The sequence below is a fragment of the Callithrix jacchus genome, chromosome 9 (assembly GCF_049354715.1).
Source record: "Callithrix jacchus isolate 240 chromosome 9, calJac240_pri, whole genome shotgun sequence".
Lineage (NCBI taxonomy): Eukaryota > Metazoa > Chordata > Mammalia > Primates > Cebidae > Callithrix > Callithrix jacchus.
Window position 1 is genome coordinate 55521164 of NC_133510.1, and position 27948 is coordinate 55549111.

Consider the following 27948-nt stretch of genomic DNA (forward strand, 5'->3'; position numbering starts at 1 on the left):
TTTGAAGAGGAACTCACTGTATTCAATACATCATAGAATGCATGTATGCAAACCTGAATAGTACAGCCTACTACACACCTAGGCTGCATAGTGTAAGCTATGGCTCCTAGGATGCAAACCTCTATGTACAGCATGTCACTATACTGAATACCATAGGCAACTGTAACATAAATATAAGTATCTGTGTAGCTAAACATAGAAAAGGTACAGTAAAAATATGATATAAAAGATTAAAATGGCACATCTGTGTAGAGCTTTTATGACTGGAGCTCGCAGGCCTGGTAGTTGTTCTAAGTGAATGGTGAGTGTGAAGATTTGGACATTACTGTAAACTACTGTAGACTTTATAAACACTGTATACTTAGGCTACACTAAATTTATAAGAAAATATTTTTCTGGCCATGCATGGTGGCTCACAGCTGTAACCCCAGCACTTTGGGAGGCCAAGGCAGGTGGATCACCTGAGGTCAGGAGTTTAATACCCGCCTGGCCAACATATATAAAGTACTTAGTGTATGTACCTAGTGTGTAAAATGTGTTATCTCCATTTTATAACAAAAGGAAGTAAGACTCAGAATGCTTAGGTGGCTTGCCCAAGGTCCTTGGTTAGAAGGTCCAGAGGGAATGTTTTAACAGGTTTTGTCTGACTCTAAAACCTGGTCTTTCAACTACATAATGCTGTGTCCTAGAGTGGGTTTGTCTGTCTTCTGGTAGTTCTTTATAAATTGACAGATAAAATAGTATGTAATTACCATGTACAATATATTTTGAAGTATATAGTTGATTGACTAAAGCTAATTAACATATGCATTACCTCACAGTTTTGTGGTGAGAACACTTAACATCCACTCTCAGCATTTTTCAAGAATGCAATATATTGTCATTAACTGTAGTCACCATGTTATACAATAGATTTCCTGAACTTACTCCTCCTGTGTTACTGAAATTTTGTATCCTTTGACAGACATAGCCCCACCTCCCCAACTGTTTCAATAACCCCAGCCCCTGAAGCCCCATTTTATAGAGTGGGTTTAAATGGGTGAGAATAGTTGGTAAATGCTGAATCATTCAACTACGTAGAAGTGAATCTCAGTAACAATTTAACTACATTTTTCGCTTGTACATAGGAGTGGTCCAATAAGGGAGCACTTGGTCAGTGTGACATACATAATCTACAGTTTACAAGGGTACCTTAAAGAACGTCTATCAATACGTACGTATACAAACACACATACATCCAGTAGTCAAAATGATCTTAAAAATCACGTCTTAGGTCAAAAAGATATTTAAGTTAACTTTTACTATTCATTAAAAATGAACTTTCTAAAATATTAGTAAATTTCATTTTAAGCTCTGTCTTGAAGTGCTGATACCACTGAAGTAACACTTTTCTTCTTTCAATTTTTTCTTGTAAAATTATAGTTTTCTCTTTTTCTAAAACAGCAGGAAGTTCCTTCCAGTTCTTGATAAAAATGAAGGGAGCACCCATGGACTTGAGTAACTGCAGAGGAGCACTGTGGTGGACAGATGTGTTTCCACAGCTGCCAGCTGTCATCACATCTTCCACCACAGGAATGGAGCCATAGGAACAAGCCTCATAGATTCGATAGCATTCTGTGTTTACTCCGACTGGGCACAATGTGAGATCACTCTGAAGCAAGGCATCTTGGTAATTCTTAAGACTTTCATTTGTTTCCTGAGGTTGCCACCTAGAAAATCAGAAAAACAACGCAGTTTTCACTTTCTCTTCCCTCTGTCTGGAATAGTATTCTCCCAGACATACATAAGACTCACCTGTGTATATTCTTAAGGCCTGTGCATAAATGTAACCTTCTAATGAATGCCTTCCTTGGCTATTCCAAAATAGCAAATGCTTCACCAGCAATACCCAAGCCCTCTCTATGCCATTCTTCTGCTTAATTTTTTATAGGGCATTTATTATCTTCTGACACACAATATATTTTACTTGCTTGTCTCCCCCAATAGTCATTTAAGTGCAAGGAGGACATGGACTTTGATTGTTTTGTTCACTGCTGTATTTACTGTGGGTAAATAGTTTCTGGCATATAGCAATTGCTTGGTAAATGTTGATTGAATGAATATGATATCATTACATTAGCAATAAAGTTCGGAATTACACATTCTAGAGGAGAGTACCTGCTATAATTTAAAAAGTAAAATTCCAGACCTAACCAGACATTTTTAAGGCATTACTTCCCTGGTGACTCTGCCTTATACTTTATTTGAAAACTTGATTTGCCTATTTAAAAACAAAAAAATGATTGCACATTTACTTCCTTCACTCCTTGAATACCTGTTTTTTGGTTACTACATAAAAGAAGAAATTTAACCCTACTGAGTCTTCCTATCCAACCATTCATCCACTCACCATTTATCCTAGGCCCCTTTGTGCAAGTTCCTATGTTAGATCTGGGGATTCACAGAAGAATACAAGGTCCCTGTCCTGAAGATGGTGTCAGGTTTCTGAATTCCTGAATATGTGAGAGGTATTGCACACTGGTCTTAGAACACTGAATTGGTCTACTGCATATCATCTCAGGGATGAACCTAAGAATCTAGTGGCATTTATAATCTCCTGTGTGACTAACAAATATTATTGAGGAAGCCTTAACAACTAAAATTTGCAAATGACAGTTACCAGTATTCCTCTTCAAGATGGACTACAGCCATAGGAGGTTCTCCCTATTTTAAATGTGTACAACCCAGTCTTTTCACAGTTTCAATTACTAATGTATCTTCTGGGGAAAGATTGGTACAAATAGAGTTAACAATGCCTCTTTGGAAACCACAAAGCAACTCTCAGACTAGAGAACAAAATGAATGAATTAAATAAGTATAGAACTTACTGTTCTCTTGGTGAAACCCAACAAAGCTTATCATTCCCATCTTTTGTCAAAATGTTCATTAGTGCCTGTCTGGATGAATTTTCATAAATCGTTCCTAAGAAATTACATAAATATGGCCTCTGATCATGCAGCATTGACCAACTTGCCTCCACCACAGGAAAATTCCTGTATCTATAAAAATAAATACGCATGAGTTAATATAGGATATAGAATTGGCAAAAATCCCCATAACCCAACCTCTTAGGGAGCAGGTATACAGAATAGGTTTAAAATGTGATTTCTAAATCTCAAATTGTAATTTTCCATGCATACTTTGGAAAAGTCCCTGAATCTGATTTAAAAAAAATGAATTTCATATTGACATCTCTTACAAAATTGTTACAGAAATTTTGTACCTAAAGTTCTTTGTTTTTGACATTCTTTAACTAGCATTACCCATCTGCAGCTGTTAGGCATGTTACATTCAAAACCTTCAAAATATAAAGACTCTTCTGTACTCATAATGATTGTGATTTAAGCAATGTTTTAGGCAGGTGATGAAAAGATTACAGAATACTCCAGAAGAGGGAGATGGATGGGGAAAAGGAAGATGTAGATCAAAGAGTATGAAGTTTCAGTTGGACAGGAGAAATAAGCTTTAGTGATCTATCACACAGAATAGGGTGACTATAATAAATAATAATGTGCTGTATATTTCAAAATTGCTAAAACAGCAGATTTTATGTTTTCACCACTAAAATTGTTAAGTATGTAAGGTGATGGATTTATTAGTCTGATTTAAGCATTCTCCATTGCAAACATTTCAAAACATCATTTGTACCCCATTAACATATACAATTATTATTTGTCAATTAAAAAAAGGAAAGATTATATATTTTGCTATTGCAAAGGGCTCTAAAAATTAATCCCAAGGGCTTTTCAAGTAGATTAAAATGAACTGACAGGAAAAAAACACAGTGTGCCATACAGGAGAGTCTTGTTGCAAGTGACCTACTTTTATGGGCATTTGGAAATACCAAGGATTAAACTGTGTACCTGAAATACAACCTTAACATGGGAACAAAATTTTATCTAACAGGGTTTCTTAACCTCAACATTACTGACATTTGGGTTAGATTAATTTTTTCTTGTGGAGGCTGTCTTATATATTGTGGGGTGTTCAGCTGCATCCGTGGGCTCTACCTGCTAGATACCAGTTGTGACAATCTCTTCCCTCCAGTTGTGACAATCAAAAATGTCTCCAGGCCAGGCACAGTGGCTCATGCCTGTAATCCCAGCACTTTGGGAAGCTGAGGCAAGCAGATCACTTGAGGTCAGGAATTCAAGACCAGCCTGGTCAACATGGTGAAACCCCATCTCTACAAAAAATATAAAATTAGCCAGGAGTGGTGGTGCCCATCTGTAATCCCAGCTACTTGGGAGGCCGAGGCAGGAGAATCGCTTGAACCTGGGAGGCAGAGGTTGCAGTGAGCCTAGATCATGCCACTGCACTCCGGTTGGGGTGACAGAACAAGACTCAGTTTCAAAAAAAAAGTCTCCATATACTGCCAAATGCCCCCTGGTTGAGAACCACTGACCTATATAAGAAATATACTGGCCTAGTGCAAGAACGCCCTGCTTACCAAGAGGTTCCATCTTATACTATATGAAAACATTTTACAAATACAGGCTCTGCTCAAAAAATAGATTTTTAAGAGGGTTTTAAAGCTGGCTTTATTTAACAAAAACCTTTTTGTCTGGCCCTACCCCAAACCTACTGAGTCAAGATGCTATAGGAGTAGGCCTGGGAATACATCTCATTACTGTGCTGGTGACTCTGTGTCGCTAACTAGGCAGCAGTCTAAGGCCACATCCAGCAACCAGTGACAGAATAATGAATAATGAATATATGATTAACAAATCATGTCAGTGAGATTTTTCATAATTTATCTACTCAACAAATACAGAATGCCTACTCTGTGCAGGTGCTGTTTTAGGTTCTATGGATAGAGAAGTGAACAAAAGAGACAAAAATCCCTGCTCTCAGGAGGTTTATATGCCAGTAGCAACTTACCTTAAAGTCAACTTGCTCTTAATTAAAAACATTCTATTAAAAGAAAGATAAAAATACACGTTTTCCATTTTATAGCTGGAGAAAGACTGTATCTTTTTTTTTTTTTTTTTTTTGAGACACAGTCTCATCTCACTCTGTGGCCCAGGTGGGAATGCACTGGTGCAATCTCAGCTCAATCTCCTGGGCTTAAGTGATCCTCCCACCTCAACCTTTTGACTAGCTGGGACTACAAGTATGTGCCACTGTGCCTGGCTAATTTTTGCATTTTTTTTTTTTTTTGTAGAGATAGGATTTTGCCATGTTGTCCAAGCTGTTTTTGAACTTTTGGACTCAAGTGATCTGCCTGCCTTAGCCTCTCAAAGTGCTAGGATTACAGGCAGTGAGCCTCTGTGCCCGGCCTAAAAGAATGTATCTTGAGAAACCTGAGCTATTATTTAATTAATCCCTCCTTTTATAGAAAGGATTTGTATAAATTCAGCCAGTGCCAAACACAATGTTACAGTATATTCCTGATATAATAATATTACCTTTTTTTTAACTATAAATTATATTGATACTACCATTGTTTTAAAAAAGTCTATCTGCCATTTCTCTGCTAAATATATTTTTATGGCACTCCCAATAAGCTTGAAAAATCCATCCTATGCCTTGGGGTTTTAAAACAAAAAAAGTAACTCAATTCTCATAAAGTAACAAAATACTCTAAAAACATCATAATTGTTATTGAGGTATGAGACCACACTCTATTTTTATCTCTGAGAAAGATTGTACCTGGCCTCAATAATCCCAGAAGAACTAAATTTATTTAAATTGTGAATAAATCTTCCTGGTTCAGAAATTCAGGTGTTAGTGCCTAAAAATGTTTAATCATATTTCTTACTTACGTTGCTACTCCTAAAGGCCACTGAAAAACATCCACATCATTAATCCAGGGGCTGTCATATGTTATGAAAAGCAGCTCCACAAAGCCTCCATTTCTTTTGAGGAATGGGTTTATCCACTCATTATTACAATGTTCATTTCCAAGCAAAACAACAGCAAGATGCTGGAGTTTTTGAATTTGCACTAAATTTTGTGCATAAAGTAACCACTGGGTGGCATAAAAGATCTTTGCTTTTTCTCTTCCATTTAAAATGAGTACCACATTATTCATGTCAACGGAGAAGTATCCTGGTATTACAGCTGGACCAGTGATGAAGCTGTTAAAAACGACACACCAAAAAAAGAGACAAACAAGGCCTGAACAAAGGTATTTGGTATCAGAAGTTCTTCAACATTTTATACAAAGTCTACAATGAGACTTAATCCATATTCTTTCTAGAAATAAAATTTCTATAATACAATTTCTTTGGAATAAATCTGAATGAATGATGGGGCATAGCTATAGATTACTGGTAAGCTTTGGTTGTAGACAGATCAACTTGCATATGATAATACAAAATGTGGTAGTTTTTTTTTTTTTTTTTAATTTTAGGCAGGGTCTCAACTCTTGTAGCCCAGCTGGAGTGCAGTACTGTAGTCTTGGCTCACTGCAGCCTCAACTTCCCTGGCTCAGGTGATCCTCCCACCTCAGCCTCCTGAGTAGCTGAGACTATAGGTGTGTGCTACCATGCCCAGCAGTTTATATTTCTTTGTAGAGATAGGGTTTCACCATGTTGCCCAGGCTGGTCTTGAACTCCTTGGCTGAAGCAATCCACCTGCCTCAGTCTCCCAAAGTACTGGGATTACAGGCATGAGCCACCATGCCTGACCTTTTGTTTTGTTTTGTTTTTTAACCACACTGAAAATAAATGCTGGCTACAATTTAAACTCTTAAGCAAAGAAACAAAATTGAATAGCATGGAACTCTGTAAAACAATGGTATAGTTCAAACCAGAAAGGTGTTTAAAGTTAGTAGTTCTCAACCCTTTTATGGTGTGAGCTGCTGTTATACTCTTCATCTGAATCAATGGATGAGAAAGTGTTGACAAATTGAGAAATGGAGAATGGCATTATAAATGGATTTTTATGAGGTTTTCTTGTTTGTTTTTTTAAAATGTATTTATTTTCATATAACAAACAATTTAATTCTTTGTTCCACAATAATTCATCACATCCAAATTATGTGCTCTTTTTACTTTTGCTTCTTGAAATTGAAACGTTAAGACTACTAAACATTTTACTCCTTGCCCTGAAGATGAGGCTTAATTTAAGAGATGAATAATCAGCTGATGACTGATTCAATGAATGGCATTTGTCTTATTATTTTCTTTGGGTATTTATGTGTATGCTAAAATTTGTGGGTGAAAGGAGATACTCTGGGACCTTGTAATCATATTGAAAACAGGTTATTTACATGATCCCAGAGAATCTCCTAGTAAAATAATTATTAATCACAAAGGAAAAAACAGTGATTTTACAGTGAACAAACCAGGCAGACTGCACCTTGGCCAAGTGATCAAAGTTACACAGAATCGGTAATGGGAACAAATATGACACACTGAGGATGACACAATGTTGCTTCTGAGGTATTCTGAACCAAAATATATAACCTGAATTTATTTGTAAGGAAACATCAGAAAAACCCAAACTAAAGAACATTCTACAAAATAAATGGGCAGTACTCTTCATAAGTCACAAGGTCAACAAAGACTGAGAAACCATCACAGACTGGGTAAAGCCAGGGAGATATGAAACTAAGCACACTGTGTGATTCTAGACTGGGCCAGAAGAGGGCGGGTAATAGCAATGTGAATATCTGTAAATTAGATAATAGTTTTGTATCAATGTTATTTTCCTGAAAATAATTATACTGTGATTATAGAAGATGTTAGCATTTGAAGAATCTGGGTGAGAGATATAAGGGAATTTTTTGGTACTATTTTTTGCAATATTTTGTCTAAAATTATTCCAAAAATAAAAAGTTAAAAAATTAAGACATTAAAAAACAACTATGTCCTACAGATCCATAATTTCATAGGAAATAATTTGGGTATATTTAAATATTAGCAGTTTAAGCAGCTATCGATTAAAGTTCATATATATAAATGCTCAAATAGAGGAGAAATGAGTCTGGCCTTGTATTTAATATTGGGTTCAATTATTATACATTTTGAATGATAGCCTATAAATTCAGCTCTCATTAAGGAAAGGTGTTACAAACACAGAAATAGCCCAAATTTTTATATTTTAATATATATATATATATTTTTGGAGATAGAGTCTTGCTCTGTCACCCAGGCTGGAGTGCAGTGGTGCAATCTAGGCTCACTACAGCGTTGATCTCACAGGCTCAAGCCATCCTCCCTAGTAGCTGGGACTACAGGTATGTACTGCCATGCACACACTGTTTGTGTTTTTTTGTAGAGAGTGTTTCACCATGTTTCCTAGGCTGGTCTTGAACTCCTGGACTCAAGCAATCCTCCTACCTCAGCCTCCTAAAGTGCTAGGATTCCAGGTGTGAGCTAGTATGCCCAACCCTTCTTTTTTCTTTGACACAGGGTCTCACTGTCACCCAGGCAGGATTGCAGTCATGTGATCATAGCTCACTGCAGCCTTGACCTCAGAGGCTCAAGCTATCCTCCCACCTCAGTCCCCCAAGTAGCTGGGACTACAGGTGCTAATTTTTATATTTTTTATAGAGACATTACCATGCTTAGGTTGGTCTCAAACTCCTGAGCTCAAACATTCTGCCCGCTTTGGCCTCCCAAAGTGCCGGGGTTACATGTGGGAGCTACCACATCCAGCCTATATTTTGATACTTTAAAAATAAAATTTTTAGTCCCATCTGCAGCTTGTTCTGTCACCCATATATTAATGTACCAAAATAGAGATATTTTTTTCTTCCTAGGTGAAGTTATCGTTAGATCTTGCTTTCACATATTTTGGTGACAAATTAGGTATTTATTTAGTCTACTATAGTGAAAACTATGGAAAGGCCCTCTATTTTATTTAAAAAAATTTTTTTTAAGTGAAAAAAGATGGGGTCTCACTATGTTGCCCAGGCTGACCTCAAACTCCTAGGCTCAAGTGATCCTCCTGCCTTGGCCTCCCAAATTGCTGGGATCATGGGGGTGAGCCACTGTGCCCAGCTTAAAGGCCCTTTAGGAATATTACTTTTGTTGCTCTAAGCAGTACATAAATTAATAACGTTATAAATAAATCCACTACCCCCTTCAGCTATTAGTTCATTTGAGTTGGCAAGGAGACATTAATGCCCATTTCCATAGACCAGGAAAGAGAAAAGGGGAAACTAAACATTAGAAGGTACTCAACAATTACTTGGTAGAAAATAAATGATTGGATATTCTGATCTCTGCATTTAATATTTTAATTTTTGAAGAATTATGCATTTAATACCAGTATAATACATTTTCCAAAGCTAGGGAGCAATGATATGTTGGTGGTCAGAGTTTGAAGCAATATAACTGACAACTTAGAAACTGAGAACAAGAACTGTGGAGAAACCATTTCCTCTGGTAATGAACAGAACACTGTGGACTATAATAGAGATCTTAGTGTCCTACAACAGCTATACATCAATAGAGAGAGGAAATGGGAGTAAGGGCTAGACCTCCAATTGTGAATCGTCTACCTGTGATGGGGCATTTTCGAGTTCATGTTAGCTGGATTTGGCTGGCCCCAGAGAATCCTACTAGAATGTATCAGTAAGACAAAAAGTTACCACTTAAAGGCTACAAGAAAGTCCTTTCACTGATGGTGACTTCCTTTCTCTTATATATAACCCTCCAAGCAAGGATCTCTTTGCTCTGTAGTTGAGGTCTAATTTAAGAGACGAGTCATCAGCCGATGACCGATTCAAGCAATAGCACTTCTCTTATTAAGTAGTTTTTGGTATTGTAAGAAGTTGTTTACTTGATGTTCTAATTTTTATCTATCCCAAAGTTCTTTTTAGGTAAGGGTGATAAACCTAAAAAAAATTATTAAGTGTTCATTCAGACTATTTATGATTCATTCTATGAAAAATTGTGTTCTGAAGAGAACATAATATAATACTATCCTATGTGAATGAAATTTATCTTTTCAAAGACAGCTACGTTCTTATTCCTTTTGGTCATAAATAATTGTTTTCCACCTCACTCTCTCTGTTTCTGCTACTGTTTAGGCAGCTTAGCTGCAGCTACAGGCAATTTTAGTTTCCTAAGCATATAAAATCTCCTAAATGTATCACCAACAGATTAATTTCTATTGTAGAAATAACATATATTAGATTTAGGGGAGAAAACATTTCTTTTTTACTTGCTTCCAATTTCACACATCAGGCATACTCTTACTGTAGCACTTCACTCTTTTTTTTCAAAATTATGAGTATACCAAAACTGGGCTATTAATTTAGTCTGTGTAGGCAAAAGCATCAGAGAACCCTGCACGTATCTACATGCACTGTGTACCTTGTGCCTAAAATTCACTAGGTAGTAAACACAGCCCTGAAAAATCACACAATTAAAAAAATTTAAAACATTAAAAGATAATCAAGAATTAGGCATATTAGATATGCAAAAGTTAAATAATAGATAAAAGGGATTAGGGCAAAATTGTAATTAAGTTACCATAAAGAGGATATTAAAATCTAAAAATATTTAAAAGTAAAGAAAAGGTTATAACTAGGTTGTGGCAGATTAGGAAAAGAATTCTAGACCCAAAGCATCGAAAGAATCTCTAAAAATGACTCCTTTTAAGAATTCAGCATGATGCCAGGCCAGAGTTGCATACTTATATTCTCAGCTACTCAGAAGGCTGGGGTGGGAGGATCTCTTGAGCCCAGGAGTTCGAGCCTGTAATATGCTATGTTCTTTCCTGTGAACAGTCACTGCACTTGAGTCTGGGCAACATAGCAAGACCCCCATCCCTTAAAAAGAAAAGAATTCAACATGAAATCATACAATCGAATATATTTAACATTGGAGGTGACTTCTAGATGATGTGGACTCATCTATCATGTTAAAGGGAGGATCATGGTTCAGTCCCATCTTTACTAGTCATTAAATCTCTCAGAACATCAAGGTTTTCATCTGCAAAATATGAGTAATACCACCAGCCACACAGGGTGGTTGTGATGATTAAAATTCACTGAGCTAATATCTATAAAAGCTCCTGGAACACTGCAACCACTTCTTGTTGACTCAGGATTCTTTCCATTTTAAAATAAGACAGGAAGACCCCACAAGACTGGGCAATCTCACAGCATGCCAGCAGCAGAGCTGGGACAAGACTGTGTGCCTCAGTGTTTTCTCTGCCAGGCTGGAAGCCTTCTAAGCAGCCTGAATGCTCATTAATGTTTGAAGAGGCATAAGGGCCAAGAGCTGGCAATTTCTCATTTCTTTCTCTTGACTACATGGGCTTGGGTGGAGACATCGGCTGAACAGGAGTGATGAGAAAAAGAGTTTCAGCACTTCTCTTCTGCCAAACCAAAAATGTATTGAAATAGTGCATTTTTTTTTTAAACAAAGATTTCTAAATATTACATCACATAAGGTGTAAACTCAGAGTTGCTACTCTAGGACACTGCTTAGTTCATCAGTTCTTAGATTTTAAGATTCCCCTTACTACAAAAAACTGACAGTGACCTTTAGGGACCAATATAGAATCACCAATTTTTAAAGACATTAACAAATAAAAATCTCTGACTGCCTCTTACTCTATTCAAGAGTGTAGTGCTTGACTTTTGGCTTTACCCACTAATTAGAAGTGTGTAAACTTAGGCCAGGTACTTAGCCTTTCAGTGCTCAATTTCCTCATCTGTAAAAAGAGGAAAAGCACCGCACCTGCCTCATGGATCCTGTGAGCAGTGAGAATAGTGTCTCACGCATAGTAAGAGCTGTGTAAATGTAAGATGTTATTTGTTATAATCACTAGTTTGTGGCTTTGGGCAAGTTCTTTAATCTCTTTGTGTCTTAGTTTCCTAATTTGCAAAATTTAAACAATGATACTTCACAGAGTTGTGGTAAGGATTCAACAAATTAAAAGTTATTAAGTATATAGAACTGTTTGGCACATAGCTCTTTATAAGCATCAGCCATCATTATCACCACTATTTTTTAAAGGATATTTTTAACATTAGAAGAATCAATGTGGCATTTTGAAAACCTATTTGTTGTTTGCCATTGAAAATTTTATTTGGGACATGCACTGATTTATGCTCTAGCATTCGACCTAAATGTCATGTCAGTAACCATTAGTGTTTTCTATAAAAGCTTTCACTCTCAGTGAACTAATGTCTTATAAAAGTAATGTCTGGACATTCTAAAAATGCTATCTGACATGTTTTATTCTACCATGATCTTTGGAAATAAGGTAATCTCTTTCATAAGTAGCAGATGCTCACTGAACATGTTATAATTGAATCTTGATAACAATTATTAATTTATGATTTACCTTTTTGTTTTACCAAATGCGTAGACATTTATATAGCCTGTGGGAATGACTATACACAGAAATTATAAGATTCTGAAGGCAGTCTTTAGGGGGATGAGCAAAAGCCATGAAGAGTAGAAGTAAGGGTCCTCTCAAGAAACTAAAAATAAAGTTGTCCTCTGAGATTAAACTATAAATTAACAGATGATGGATATGAGTAGTAGTAGGCAAAGTTCCTTCAAGAGATAGAATAGCTCTCAGGCTAGCTCAAAACTTAATTGAACATATTAATATAAAGAATGTATCAATGAGGCATTTGTGGGCAGGTATATGATGGAGGGATATGAGACAGTAATGGAGGCAGAAAAAGGAGAACTGCTCTAGCTAGGGAGATGTTGCAGTACTTAGTTAAGTAACACTAAAAATAATAAAATAGCAACAAGGCTTCTACAGTGATTACTATGTGTCAGATATTATTCTAAGCCCTGTAATTTATTAACACATTTAATCTTTTGAATAATCCTGTGAAATACTAACTGTTATTTGCCTTAAACTTGAGGAAACTGAAACAGAAAGTTAAGAAACTTGCCCAAGGTCAGACAGCAAAGTGACAGAACAAGAATTTGAACTAGGCCAGGCGTGGTGGCTCACACCAGTAATTGCAGCATTTTGGGAGGCCAAGGTGGGAGATCATGAGGTAAGGAGTTCGAGATTAGCCTGTCCAACATGGTGAAACCCTGTTCCTACTAAAAATACAAAAAAAAAAAAAAAATTAGCCAGGTTTAGTGGTGGGTGCCTGGGATTCCAGCTACTTGGGAGGCTGAGGCAGGAGAATTGCTTGAACCTGGGAGGTAGAAGTTGCAGTAAACCAAGATGGCACCATTGCATTCCACCCTGGGCAACAGAGCAAGACTGTCTCAAAAAATAAAAGAATTTGAACTAAGATAGTCTGGCTTCAGGGTCTGTGCTTTCAATAACGCAGTCACATGCTACACTGCCCACAGGTGATGGGGCTTCATCAGTCTCATCCAGAAGTTCAGTTAACCCTATATGTATTCATGCATTCATATTCTGAGCACAGCCTATGGATGATGTTACTGATTCAGTGGTGAACAAGGAGTCATATTTCTGTTTTTCTTTCTGAAACAGAGGTAACAGCACTACATATAATTAAATCCCATTTTATGGTTCCATAAGTAATCAACCCTCAATTAACTGCCTGTATGGAAAGAAAGTGTCAGTCAAACCAATACAAACACATGGCCTAACTGATAGCTCTCTTTCCATTCTGTGTCACTGGTATGCTGGAATACATTCTTTGGACCTATGTGTTGATGAAAATCAGCATTCCTGAGCCTGATGAGCCCTGGAACGCTGATGATTCCCTTTCTACTTCTGTCTTAGAATTGTCTTGAGGCTACTAGTAAATGACATAAGCTCATCTGTTTATTTAAACAAAATGTATTTACACTTCTTTTCAACAAGTATCTTAACAATATTCAGAAATTCTTTCAATATCTTCAAGGTAAGCCATTACTTCTGATTCGCTTTTGGTCAAATAAGGTTGGTGAATGTGTGAAAACACAAGTTAGTACCCATATAGCTGATGCAATTCAAAACTTGCAATTTCACAAAAGTTTATTACTTGTGGATAAATTATATATGCTTATTTTCAAGAACCTAAAACTTTAACAAGCTGTTTAAAAAAATCTCATACAACAGTTACCTTTCTTGAATATAGTTTTCTTAAATCCTAAGAGGAAATGGTATTACTATCTGGCCATAATACCAGTATACCTTATTTTATTGTGCTTCACTTTATTGTACTTTGCAAATAATGCATTTTTTACAAATTGAAAGTTTGTGGTGATCCCCAGTCAAGCACTTCTATTGGTACCATTTTTCCAACAGCATGTGCTCACTATGAGACGATGATATTGTTTACCTGTGTCACCACCCAAATCTCATCTTGAGTTGTAGCTCCTGCAATTCCTATGTTGTGGGAGGTGCCCAGTAGGAGGTAACTGAATCATGGGGGCGGGTCTTTTTCATGCTATTATCGTGATAATGAATAAGTCTCTCAAGATCTGATGGTTTTATAAAGGGGAGTTTCCCTGCACAAGCTTTCTTCTTTTGTCTGCCACCATGTGAAACATGTCTTTCACCTTCTGCCATGACTGTGAGGCCTCCCCAGCCATGTGGAACTGTGAGTCCATTAAACTTCACTCTTTGTAAATTGCCCAGGCTTAGGTATGTCTTTATCAGCAGGATGAAAAAAGATTAATACAGATGGCAAACTTCATAGATAAATGCTGTTTGTGGGGTCTAACTGCTCCACCAACCAGTGTTCTCCAATTTCTCCCCATCCCCTTGGGCCTCCCTATTCCCTGAGACACAACACTATTAGGCCAATTAATAACCCTATATGAGGAGTTGCAAGTCTCTCACTTTCAGGAGTGTCCAAGGGAAAGAATACAGTCATGGATTCTTAGTTTCTGTTTTTGGTTGGGCCAGTAAGGTCCCTTCCTTATCCCTCTTTTCTGCTTATTACTAAAGAAACTAAAAGCCATGGCTTCAGGCTGCTAAAAGCCTAAGACGAAACAAAACAGAAAAACAACCACAAAATAAGGTGGGTTGGACAAGCTTGCAACCAAAAGCTAGAAATAATTAAACTTAGTGAGGAAGGCATGTCAAAAGCTGAGACACTGAAAGCTAGGCCTCTTGTGCCAAATAGCTAAGGTGGGAATGCAAAGAAAAGTTCTTGAAGGAAGTAAAAAGTGCTACTCCAATGAACAACGAATGACATGAAGGTGAAACAGTCTTATTGCTTGTATGTAGAAAGGTTTAATGGTCTGGATAGAGGATCAAACCAGCCACAACATTCCCTTAGCCAAAGATTAATCCCGAGCAAGGCCTCCAGACTTTTCAATTATATGAAGGTTGAGAAAGGTGAGGAAGCTGCAGAAGAAAAGTCTGAAGTTACCAGAGGGTGATTCACGGGGTTTAAGGAAAGAAGCTATCTTTGTAACATAAAAGTGCAAGGTGAGGCAGCAGGTTATCCAGAAGATCTAGCTAAGATCATTGATGAAAGTGGCTACACTAAACAACAGATTTTCAGTGCAGATGAAATAGCTTTATATCAGGAGAAGACATCTAGGGCTTTCCTAGCTAGAGAGAAGTCAATGCCTGGCTTCAAAGGACAGGCTGATTCTCTTACTAGAGGCTAAATGTAGCTGGTGACTTTAAGTTGAAGTCAATGCTCATTTATCATTCTGAAAATCCCAGGACCTTTAAGAACTAACCTAAATCTACTCTGCCTGTGCCCTCTAAATGGAACAACAAAGCCTAGATGACAGCAACATCTGTTCACAGCATGGTTTACTGAATATTTTAAGCTTACTGTTGAGAAGTACTGCTGAGAAAAAAAGATTCCTTTCAACATAGTACTGCTCAGTGACAATGCACCTCGTCACCCAACAGCTCTGACGGAGATGTAGAGGAGATTAATGTCCTCATACCTGCTAACAAAATATCCATTCTGCAGCCCATGGATCAAGGAGTAATTTTGACTTTCAAGTCTCATTTAAGAAATACTTTTTGGCCAGGCACGGTGGCTCATGCCTGTAATCCCAGCACTTTGGGAAGCAGAGGTGAATGGATCACTTGGGGTCAGGAGTCCGAGACCAGCCTGGCCAACATGGTGAAACCCCATCTCTACTAAAAACACAAAAATTAGCTGGGTGTGGTGGTGCCAGCCTGTAGTTCCAGCTACTTGGGAGTCTGAGGCACAAGAATCACTTGAACCAAGGAGGTGGAGGTTGCTTGCAGTGAGCTGAGATTGCGCCACTGCCATCCAGCCTGGATAACAAAGTAAGACTCTGTCTTAAAAAAACAAACAACAACAAAAGAAATACTTTTTATAAGGCTATAGCTGCCACAGACAGTGATTCCTCTGATGGATCTGGGCAAATTGACAACCTTCTGGATACTGTGAACATTCATGATTCATGGGATGAGGTCAAAGTATCAACATTATAAGGAATTTGGGAGAAGCTGATTTAAACTTTCATGGATGACTTTGAGGAGCTCAAGATTTAAGTGGAGGAAGTCCCTGCAGATGTGGAAGAAATGGCAAAAACAAAGTAGAATTAGAAATGGAACCTGAAGATCTGAGTGAATTGCTACAATCTCATGATAAAACTTTAACAGATGAGGAGTTGCTTTTTATGAATAAGCAAAGTGGTTTCCTGAGATGGCATCCACTTCTGGTGAAGATACGACGCTATGAACATTGGTGAAATGACAATAAAGGATTCAGAATATTACAAAAATGTAGTTGATAAAGCAGCAGCAAGGTTTGAGAGGACTGACTCCAGTTTTTTTTTTTTCTTTTTTTGAGACAGAATCTTGTTCTATTGCCCAGGTTGGAGTGCAGTGATGTGATCTTAGCTTACTGAATCCTCTGCCTTCCAGGTTCAAGGATTCTTTTGCCTCAGCCTCCCAAATAGCTGGGATTACAGGTGTGGGCTGCCACTCCCAGCCAATTTTTGTATTTTTAGTAGAGATGGGGTTTCACAATGATGGCCAGCCTGGACTCGAACTCCTGACTTCAAGTGATCCACTTGCCTCAGCCTCCCAAAATGTTGGGATTACGGGCTTGAGTCACAGCCACTGGCCTGGGATTTCGAAAGAAGTTCTATGGGTAAAAATGCCACCAAACAGCATCATGTGCCACAGAGAAAACTTTTGTGAAGGAAGAATCCACTGATGTGGCAAACTTCATTGTTGTCTTATTTTAAGGAACTGCCACGGCCACACCAACCTTCAGCAACCACCACCCTGATTAGTCATCAACACCCTGATTAGATACCAACATCAAGGCAAGACCCTCCACCAGCAAAAAGATGATGACTTGCTGATGGTTCAGATAACTGTTAGCATTTTAAGCATTTTTCACTTAAGGTACTTTTTTTTTTTAGGCATAATGCTATTCCACATGTAACACTACATTACAATGTAAACATAACTTTCATATGCACTGGATAATTGAAAAATTCATGTGACTTCCTTTATTGCAATATTTGTTTTACTGCAGCAGTCTGGAACTCAACATGCAAATCTCTAAAGTATGCCAGTATAAAATCTCCCACAAATATTGCAGAAGCAAAGAATACCTTTGGCTTTCTTTTGGGTGTTAATGTTCTTTGCTCAAATATTTTACTTCTATTATAGTAACACTACATAATTTTAATCTTAAAGATGCTAACTTCTTTATGAATTTTAGTAACTTTTCTTAAAATTATATATACTATGGATAGATTAGACTAATATCCCTAACACACATTTACTTTTCCAATATCAAAATTTAGATTTATGCACATAATGCACATTTACTTTTAAATACCCAAATCCAACCACTGTAAGTTTAGGTCTATATATAAGCTCTTGAATGGGATTAGATCAACAGAAACATGAAGGTGAAAGGAAAAACCATCATTACCAATGATGATTTTCAAAACCTCTACTTTTCTTGAACTCCCGACCTTGGCCTCCAAAGTGTTTGGATTACAGGTGTGAGCCATCGCACCTGGCCTAAAACCTCTACTTTTCAAGTATAAATTTGACAAGATACAAGCAATAAAATTGCTTTCCAAATGTATAAAAGGTAAATAATTAAAGCTGTAGTAAAAATTAGAAAAAAAATTGAGGTTAACTATAGCTTTTCCTCTCCTGCTTTCTGTAGAGAATGAAATTTCAATAGAAAGCAGAATCTTTAGTTCACATTTTCCCCCAATAATACAATTGTTATATAAAATAAACATTTAAAAATAAAGTTTTAATAAGCAAAATCTGATAAAATAGCATTATTTCCTATAAAATTACAGTTTTCCTAAATAAAATAATCCTAACATATTAAAAACACTCAAAATATGCAGTCACAAATAGAAGTTATATAAAAAGGTCAAAAAAGTCTAAGCAATACACTGGTTTTAGTTAAGCTAAAATATATATATATATATATATATATATATATAAAAACTTCAGGAAAATGGTAATCTATGCCATTATATCCTTATAGAACTCATCAAATTTGTTTTAATAAACAAAAATCTGAAAAGTGATAGCAACAGCTTTGATACCACCTAAGTATTTTTAAAAGTGAACATGACTATTACATGAAAGAGAAAAATGAAAATACTTTTAAGCTTACATATTATTTCTCCAAGATACAGAATGTTTTAAATGGTCGTCACTATTCAAATGATGTAAAGTGTTTACCATAAACTTTTCCATATAATTAGATAAAAATAAAAGAGACACATGATTCCAAAAAAGGAATATTCTATAATATCCAATTTCATAAGAAGAGGTCCAGGTAAGCTTAACTATGAATACATATTTATGAGATTTACTTCTCTATTCTTTACAAGTTGAAGTAGAAATATTTTTATAAATATATTTTCCTCTTATTTTTCTTGTAGTATGTATATAAAATATTGTAGAGCAAGATATCAAAGATTAATGTTGCACAACTAATACAACTAATACCTGTATTGTGTTCTTCCTACAGTTGACTTTCCTTCTCTCCACTGAGCAGTCACATCGTTGGGCTCAAGTAAGCCTTCAAAAATATGCTCCCAGAGATATAATCCTGGTAATCAACAACAAAAACAAAATCAGAACAATTTACTATCTTATCTACTCTGGTGCATGAGACAAGTTTATTTTCTGTTCTTTTACTCATAGACTATAAAACCAGAACTCCTCCTCTTTGAGTCTTTGGCAGGCAGTGCTAGTAAGCAACAACTCCAAATCATCAACATGGCAGCTAATGAGAGACAGAGTTCAGAAGCTGTCAGTGTGTAAAATGTGGCAAAATGTGAGTTAATATTAAAGACCTCTCCTACTCTAGATTTGAGAAATCCCTAATTTGTCTGGATGTTTACTACCTGTTTTATTCTAAAATAAAATGTATATTACAAAGTAAACTACTATATGATTAGAACTATTTTTATAACTTAGGGGGAGTTGCCACTTTGTGCCAAATGGAGCCAGAGGAGCCCATGTATTTACATATATTAATATGTCAAGGGGATATTACCTCCTCCTCACTTGAACACATATCTCTGAATGCATGATCCCCTTCACAGACAAATGCCACTACATCTTTTGTCTTTATGGCAGCCTCTGATGTTTTATCATGATTTCACCTGAATGAAAGCTCTAAGGGTAGAAGAGAGCAGTGGTACTCAATGAGGCAATATGGAGACCATACAACACCTTAGGGAACCCTGTTTTGTTTATACGCAGAGATGTATTTTGTTCCACTCTCACTGTACCCTGGTACTAAAGGAAACCCAAATCACCATTTAAAATGTGGCCAATTAGATAAAGCTTTACAAATGTGATGGGTTAAATAATTCTCCCTGCCCAATCGGCAGTGATATCCATATTCTAATCTCTAGAATCTATGAATGTTACCTTGAATGGCAAAACACCTTAAAATATAATTAAGTTAAAGATGCTGAGGTGAAGAGATTATCATGGATTATCTGGGTGGGTCCTATGTAATCTCAAGAGTCCTTACATAAGGGAGGCAGGAGGGTCAGAATGAGGAAAGGGATATGTAAAGATGGAAGCAGAAATCAGAGTGATGTGGGGCCATAAGTGAAGGAATATGGGTAGCCCCTGGAAACTAAATGGAAAGGAAACAGGTTCTTCTTTAGAGCCTCTAAAAGTAACACACCCCGCTCACATTTTAGAGTTCTGCCTTCAGAAAGGTAGGATACTAACTTTGTGGAAATTTGTTATGGTTGCAATAGGACACTGTGGATTATGCAGTTAAGTTCAGGGTACCTGGAAATGGGGTGCTCCTGTAACAAATACTTAAAAATGCGGATATGACTCTGAAATTGGGTAATGGGGAAAGGCTGGGAGAACTGTGAGGACATGATTTTTAAAGGCCTAGATTAGATTGCCTTGAATAAACTGCAGAAGAAATATGGAGTTTATTGATTCAGCTAGTGAAGACACAAGAAAGTAAGGCGAAGTAGAGAAAACCTGTATTGTCTTAGAGGATATCTAAATGATCATATGCAGATTGTTGGTAAGAATATGCATTTTTTTTTAAGACAGAGTCTTGTTCTGTCATGCAGGCTGTAGTGCAGTGGCATAATCTTGGCTCACTGCAACTTCTACCTCCTGGGTTCAAGCAATTCTCCTGCCTCAGCCTTCCAAGTAGCTGGGATTACAGGCATGCACCACAATGCTTGGCTAATTTTTGTATTTTTGGTAGAGACTGGGTTTCACCATGATGGCCAGGCTGGTCTTGAACTCCTGGCCTCAAGTGATCCACCTGCCTCAGCCTCCCAAAGTGCTGGGATTACAGGCGTGAGACACCATACCTAGAATATACAAATTAAAGAAATTGCTGTTGAGGGCTCAGAAGAAAATCAGGAATGTGTTATTAGAAACTGCAAGGATGAGGATCCATGTTATATAACAGTAACATGCTTAGCTGGATTGTATCCTGCAGTTATGTGGAAAGCAGAACTTGTGATAAACTTCAGTAACTAGCTGGAGGGTTCCAAGCAAAGTGAAAGGTATGGACTGGTTTCTTCTTGCTGATTCGTGAAATGTAAGAAAGAGATTTAAGGAAAAATTTGTTAGGCAAAAGGGAATCAGATTTTGATAATCTGGAAACTTCTTGGACCATTAAGACTGCAAAACAGGTGGAAAATTGGATTTACTGTCAGGAAAGGGTGTTCCAGAAAGAAGACCAAGGATGTGGCTGCACAACCTTTTGTTAGTGCCTCAGAGGGATCAGAAGATCCGAATATTCATTCACACAAAGATCTCTTTGAAGAGATTATACATGTGACTTACAGGTTTCCTCAGCCATCTCAGCAGAAGCCAGAAATGAAGATGGGATTACTCAAAAATGATCTGTAGAAAGCTTCCCATCTAATGGAGTGAATCCTGTGACATACACAGGAGGCCCACAAGGTTCTTCAGAATGTTATATGAGCAGAAACACTGCCAGCTTGGACTAAAAAAAGACAGAGAGAGGTCACAGTGAAAGGTGGCTGATGGGCTCTGAAAATTTTACCAGCCATCAACAGGCTGATAAAATTACTAAGCTGCAAACTTGTGCTACACTTTATGAAAAAGGAAAGATGACTTCAAGAGTGTAGCTGAAATGCCAGAGGGCAAAGCTGTACAAGCCATAGATTATTCCTAGGCCTGAAATATCATCTAATGGAGCTGGCCATTTAGATGGAACTTAGATTTCAAAATTGCTTGGACCAGTGATACTTTTTTACTTCAATTTTTTCACCTTTTGGAATTGGAATGTCTATAACTGGCATTTTATAACTGTGCCTAGAGAATAGGCTGATGAAAGTAGTATTTTTCCTGCCTGCAGAGGTGTTTTCTTTTTCTTTTTTCTTTTTCATACCTAATTCCTGCAGAAGAGGTGTTAAAAAAAAAAGGTTAGCATTTGATGAAATTCACTTAACCACTTTGCACTTATCAGATTGAAAGGAGAGAAATAAAAATCTGAGAGTTAAAAGAAAAAATTAGTATTAGAGACTTTATTTAAAAAAAATTTGTTAGAACTTGATGGCTGAAGGCCTGGGTTCAGGTACTTGAAGTTTAGAGGTCAGTGGTAATTTTCAAGGATGTACATTTGTATTTAAGTCTGAATGAATTTATGAAATACCATGAGCAGAGCACTATGCTCTGTACATTTTCCTCTCATCTGGCACTTTCCATCCATATCCCTTATTGTACATAAACCCAACTCATGTTCAAAGGCCAAATAAAGCGCTTGCTAAGTCACTAAATCCTTTGTGACTCTTCTAACCCTCAAAGCCCCATTCTCTAATTGAGCATAATATATATCTTAGAGCACTACACTCTCATGATATTCACAGCAAAAATGCTTCTGTGGGCAATCAAGTTTAATCAACTACATACTATATCAATACAATGAACACTGTCATATTAAAGCCTCTTAAGATAGGCCTCCAATGAAGAACATTGTTTAATTTTGTTCTCTTCAGTGCTTCCCAAATGTCTTCGGCCATCAAGGGCAGAGGCTGCATCTTATACTTATGTATCAAGGGTCCAAAAAATACACAGATTCATGAAAATTCAGTTGACATATATATTGCAATCTAATGACACTATACAACCTACTTACTGTATCGATAAATGAAGCTGTGCTCTGCTAAAGACCAACAGTGGAATATGTATGGGTGTACATTTGCAAACAGATGTTGTCTAATTGGAAGGAGAAAGGCATTATTGACAAAAAGTGAGAAAAAATATCATGATGGCTTCACATGAAATAAATTATATTAAAATGAATTTCATATCAATAAAGTACATTTTACAATGCTTTTTACATGTCTTCCTTCCACATATCAACTTACCAATGGCAGCTTTGCCCCAGATTTGTACATTGAGGTCTGTTTTTCCTTTCGTGGATTTATTTAATATTTGAAGGCTAGTTTTAAATCTGTGTTGTTGCTCATTTTTTTCATCTCCTTCCCAAGGATTCCATTCTTCACTTTCAAAAGTGGACTGTTCTGTTTTAAAAAGAGTAACAGTGTTTACCAGTATGGTATTATTACAGTTGTAGATAAATTCAAATCATTTACATTAAAGTGTTAGTTCTAATTTCATCCTAACTTTAATTTTTCAGAGATAGAGCAACTGAATTTAAACCGGTTATACCCACACAATTAAAAAAGAAAATCAGCAGGTTTTTACTTAACTTTTTTACTCTGCAGGGTCTTAGAAATAAAATTCTAACTTGAGACAGGAAAATTCTCTTCACAAAAACAAAAACCTTTAAAAACAACCAGATAATATGTATAAAGTTACAGGCTTAACTTGCTTGCAGTTATTTATCCATTGTATACAGGTAACCTGGGCATAAAAAACCTGACTTCAGAGTGTAGTGTCCACCAGTCTTAAATACTATTGTGCAAAACTCTGAATAAAGGGAGAGAGAAGCTGAGTCTGATCCTAACACAAGTTAAAACACAGGACAGGGGACCAGAATTTGGAGGTAAAGCCTGCCTTATGTTTACTGCAGAATTAGAGAAGGCTTTGTTTCAACATGGAAACGGATGTCTTAAACCCTGCAGCGATTTGGGGCCTTCCAGGAGTATTCCCGCAAATCTCTGGCATTTGAGACGACGTCTTGGATTTTAACACGTGTTTGAAAGGCTTGCGCGCCTGTCACCCCCTGGGATGGGGAGCGGAAACGGCCTGTGAGATCTGGGTAAGAATAAAGACCATTGTCCAATTCCCAACCCAGGGCTGGCTCGAGAGGCTTTAGGGGACAGAGCGCGTCTCAGGCCCGGCGGGTAATCCCGGACCTGAGAGCAGAGTCCGCGGCTGCGCAGCTCGGCTCCGACCGACCCCGGCTCTGGCCCTCCCGAGCCAGCGCGCGAGGTAAGCTGCCGTCAACGTCCTACCTCGACCGTGCTTCTCCCGTGCGGGGGCCGCCCCCTTCCTGAGGCCCCGCGGGGACCCGGCCGGGGCCTGGCGGCGGCGCCCGAAGAAGACGTGATAGGCAGCGTAGAGGGAGAAGAGGCAGTACAGAGCGATAAGAAACGAGCAGAGCCGCTTCCGCGTCAGCCGCATCCCACTCCGGCTCCTACTCAGGCCGCCACCGCCATAGAGCGGACAGAAAGAGAAACTGCAGCAGCAGGGGGCGGCCCCGGCGTCGTCCGGCGCAGGCCCAGGTCCGTCCCCATCCGCGACTTTTCCGCCCCGCCCCCGGCATAGCCCCGCCCCCGGAACGTCCAGTCCCCGCCCCCACCAGTCGCGGGGCTGCGTGGGAACCTCTCTGACATCGCCGTGTACCCATTGCACCTTTCAACCCTGGCCACTTTTCCCAAGTACATAAAGACTCGGGGAAAAAGAGCACCTGCGGTGGTCCATGAAGGCCATGTGAAGGCATGCATGGTTCGTGACGTTTTTTTGCTAAACATGAAATCCCTAGCGCCTAGGACAGGGCCTGCTACATTGATAGATGAGTGAATATAAACGTCCTTTAAAAAAATTAAGTGATGATGGTCGTTCAACATTGTGAATGTAATTAATGCCACTCACTTGTATGCATAGTAGTTAAAATGTCTAATGCATGTTTTATATACCTTACCGTAATACAAGTATTTTTAAAATTAAGTTTTATTACTAGGATGTTAGTTGAACGCACATAGGCATGCAGTATTTTGTCAAACAGAGGCTGGAAATATGAATGCGTCAATAAACTTTGTGTTCAGCCTTGGGAAGATGGGCTGCTATGTTTTGTCAGTAACATCTGGTATTGCTGCTCAAATTATCCGGCAATCTTGCAACAGTGTGCCCACTAATTAAGGGGACCAATGGTCCCAGTTTGCCGAGGAGTCCCCATTTGGAAGATTTTTAGTGCTAAAATTGGGAAAGTCCTAGGAAATCAGGAAAAGTTGGTTACTCTATCACCGACCCTAAACTATTAGGTCAAACACTTTACCTAATCCCCTCAAACAGTTCCATGCCTCAAAAGACCTGTTTTAAACCATTTTTGCTGAGACTCCCCAAATCCTATAAATACCACCCCCATCCTTCTCCTTCTAAGACTGCCAAGCTTCCATCAAAGTGTGGCCTCCCTTACTGTAGTAGATTTAGTAAATTTAGCTTTCCTTGATTAATGGGCTGTTCTGGTGTCTCCTGGGCAGATGGTAGTTGTTTTATGTACACTGTATTGTTGTTTATCCTATTTTGTTTGTGAAAATGACACTTATTTAAGGATAGGAAGTAATTACCTTATAATTACTACAAAACACCCACTGTATCAATGTTCATTCAGATGCTACTGACTAATGGTTTTACTATTGAGAAATGCATACAAGGTAAAACTAATATGCGGTTGATGTCATCTTGAGTAGGGGAAAGGACCATGAAAATTAAAAATGTGTTTAGGTTTCAAAGGAATCTTCTAATTGATCTAAGTCTGGCAGAGTTCATTTTCCTTTTTTTTGGTGTTTAATGGTTGAGCTACAGCTGGGAGCTACTTTCTGTGTACTGCTCTTATCTCCTCAGGTGGATGGAAACAGAGGGAAACGTTCCTGTGGCAGGGAATGCAGCAGTGTGGAGGAGGAGACAAGTTAAATATTCTCTAGGGGTCGGGCGCGGTGTCTCACGCCTGTAATCCCACTACTTTGGGAAGCCTAGGAGGGTGTATTATGAGGTCACGAGTTCGAGACCAACCTGGCTAACATGATGAAATCCCTATCTCTACTAAAAATATAAAAATTAGCTGGGTGAGGTTGTGGGTGCCTGTAATCCCAGCTACTCAGGAGGCTGTGGCAGGATAATCGCTTGAACCTGGGAGGCAGAGGTTGCAGCGAGCCTAGATCATGCCACTGCTGCACTCTAGCCTGGGCAACAAGGCAAGACTCTGTCTCTAAAAAAAAGAAAAAAAAAATTCCTCTGGGGGGTTGAAGCTCCACATTTAGGGTATCAGACCTGAGAAGGAAAGATGTGAGAGGCAGGATAGAAAGGAAGGAATGCGAGATGAATTAAACTAAAGCAAGGCTAAAATCTTTACTTGGTAAAATTTTCTACCTTGTGTGCAGAGGGAAGAATTATTAATCGACAAGATGTTAAGAAAATAGCACTAATGTCCTGATGCCTTCTTGTAGCTGACTGTGTGAAGTAGTACACGCTTATTCTTAGAAGTCTCCAATACAAATTTCTTGTGATACCTGGTCAAAATTCTCTTCTTAGTTTATCAAGTTTCCAGTAATACTTAAGAAGTGTATTAACTACTTTGAGAGATTTTTCTCTTCTTAGTTTATCAAGTTTCCAGGAATACTCTCAAGAAGTGTATTAACTACTTTGAGAGATTTTTCACAGCTTGGCCAAGCTTTTGTGTTAAACTCTTTGTAAGATACTTCTAGCAGGGCTTGGCCATTCAAGTTATAAATTACAGCTGTATCAAAGTTGTAAGAATCAGTCCTAAGAAGATACATTTTTCTCTTTCATGTAAGCGCAATGCTCACAGAAATAAGTAATAAAACTTTACAGAAATGTATTGGCATTGGGAAATAGTAAGCAAATCATAACGCCTTCTTTAAACAATCAACCAAACAGCATACTAATAACCAACCAAACAAAACTAGGATATGAAGGTTAAAGACAGAACAGCCCTGAGGTGAAATTGAAGCAGATGAGCGGAAGCAGATTCTGTGCAAACATTACTTCCTCTGTGAATCTTTCTCTCATGTATTTCCCCTTCCCCACATTCTCTAAACCCTATGCACAATATCATCATTGGTGTAACATTTCATTACCAATTTTTTGTTTATGTATTACATGTGATCTACTGGTTTTAACCAGTGTGATAGTTGTCTATAAACTCTGTTCTACTAAAAGCCCTTATGAGTGGGTACCATCACAGTGATAGCCTCAGAGAGTATTCAAGACAGTTTGAACCCATGTGACTCCATCTCTCAGTTACCACTGAATTTTTTGTTTGCATTTGCTGTTTTTCTAATGATATTATAATCAACTGGGTGTAGGAGGCTACTGAAGGGCCCTAGGAGTGATATGAATGTGTTTCAGCCTTTCAAAAATTAAAAAAAAAATTTTGTGAGTACATCATAATTGTGTATGTATTTATGGGTTACATGAGATATTTTGATACAGGCATGTAATGTATAATAATCACATCAGAGTAAATAGGGTATACATACACTGAAGCATTCATCCTTTGTGTTACAAACAAGGCAATTATACTCTTTGAATTATTTTTAAATGTACAATTAAATTATTTTGTACTATAGTCACCCTCTTGTACTAGCAAATACTAGGTCTTATTCATTCTTTTTTACTATTTTTTGTATGCATTAACTATCCCCACTCTCTGCCCCACCTGCCCCTACTCCCCTTCACAGCCTCTAGTAACCATCCTTCTACTTTCTTTCTCCATGAGTTCAATTGTTTGTTTGAGTTATTAATTTTTTTATTTAAAAGTAGAGACAGGCTCTCATTGTGTTTCTCATGTAGGTCTGGAGCTCCTGGGCTCAACTGATCCACTTGCTTTGGGCTTCCAAAGAGCTGGGATTACAGGTGTGAGCCGCTGTGCCTCGCCTCAATTTCTTTAATTTTTAGCTCCCACAAATAAGTGAGACCATGCAAAGTTTGTCTTTCTTTACCTGGATTACTTAACATAATGACCTTCATTTTCATCCATGTTGTTACAAAATGCAAGCTCTCATTCTTTTTTATGGCAGAATAGCACTCTGTGAAATATCTACCACATTTTCTTTATCCATGCATCTGTTGATGAACATTTAGGTTGCTTCCACATCTTGGGTATTGTGAATAGTGATGCAATAACCATGGGAGTGCCGATATCTCTTCAATATACTGATTTCCTTTCTTTAGAGTATGTACCTAGGAGTGGGATTGCTGGCTCTCGTGGTAGCTCTGCTTTTAATTTTTCAGGAACCTCCTTACTAATTTACATTTTCACCAACAGTGTCCTAGGGTTCCCTTTTCTCCACATCTTTGCCAGCATTTGTTATTGCCCTCTCAAAGTTTCTTAGTCTCATTTAGTGAAGTCTTTCTGTGCTTTGTGCTCAGTTCATTTTATAGTTGTAAGAATGTAAG

The 27948-nt window shown here is 37.8% G+C and overlaps 1 protein-coding gene and 1 long non-coding RNA gene across 6 annotated transcripts in view; one reads left to right on the forward strand and one right to left on the reverse strand.

Annotated features, from left to right (window-relative positions):
- On the reverse strand, positions 1-24019 carry RXYLT1 (ribitol xylosyltransferase 1). Of its 5 annotated transcripts, none has more exons than XM_002752696.7 (6): positions 23763-24019; positions 22710-22865; positions 18823-18925; positions 5805-6119; positions 2868-3038; positions 746-1709 (listed from the first exon to the last, which is right to left on the reverse strand). In XM_002752696.7, the coding sequence occupies exons 1-6, from the start codon at positions 23929-23931 to the stop codon at positions 1292-1294; spliced, it is 1332 nt and encodes a 443-aa protein (XP_002752742.1). In that variant the 5' UTR covers positions 23932-24019; the 3' UTR covers positions 746-1291. The 5 variants fall into 5 exon arrangements, with proteins under 5 accessions (XP_078194175.1, XP_002752742.1, XP_078194174.1 ...); XM_078338048.1 differs by having other exon boundaries at positions 23664-24019; XM_078338049.1 differs by lacking the exon at positions 5805-6119 and having other exon boundaries at positions 1-1709; positions 23664-24019.
- Positions 23781-27948, forward strand: part of LOC118144220 (uncharacterized) — a 19884-nt gene continuing 15716 nt past the window's right edge. The window contains exon 1 of the long non-coding RNA XR_004728767.3: positions 23781-24032. This is a non-coding gene — a long non-coding RNA (uncharacterized LOC118144220). The remainder of the gene's footprint in view (positions 24033-27948) is intronic.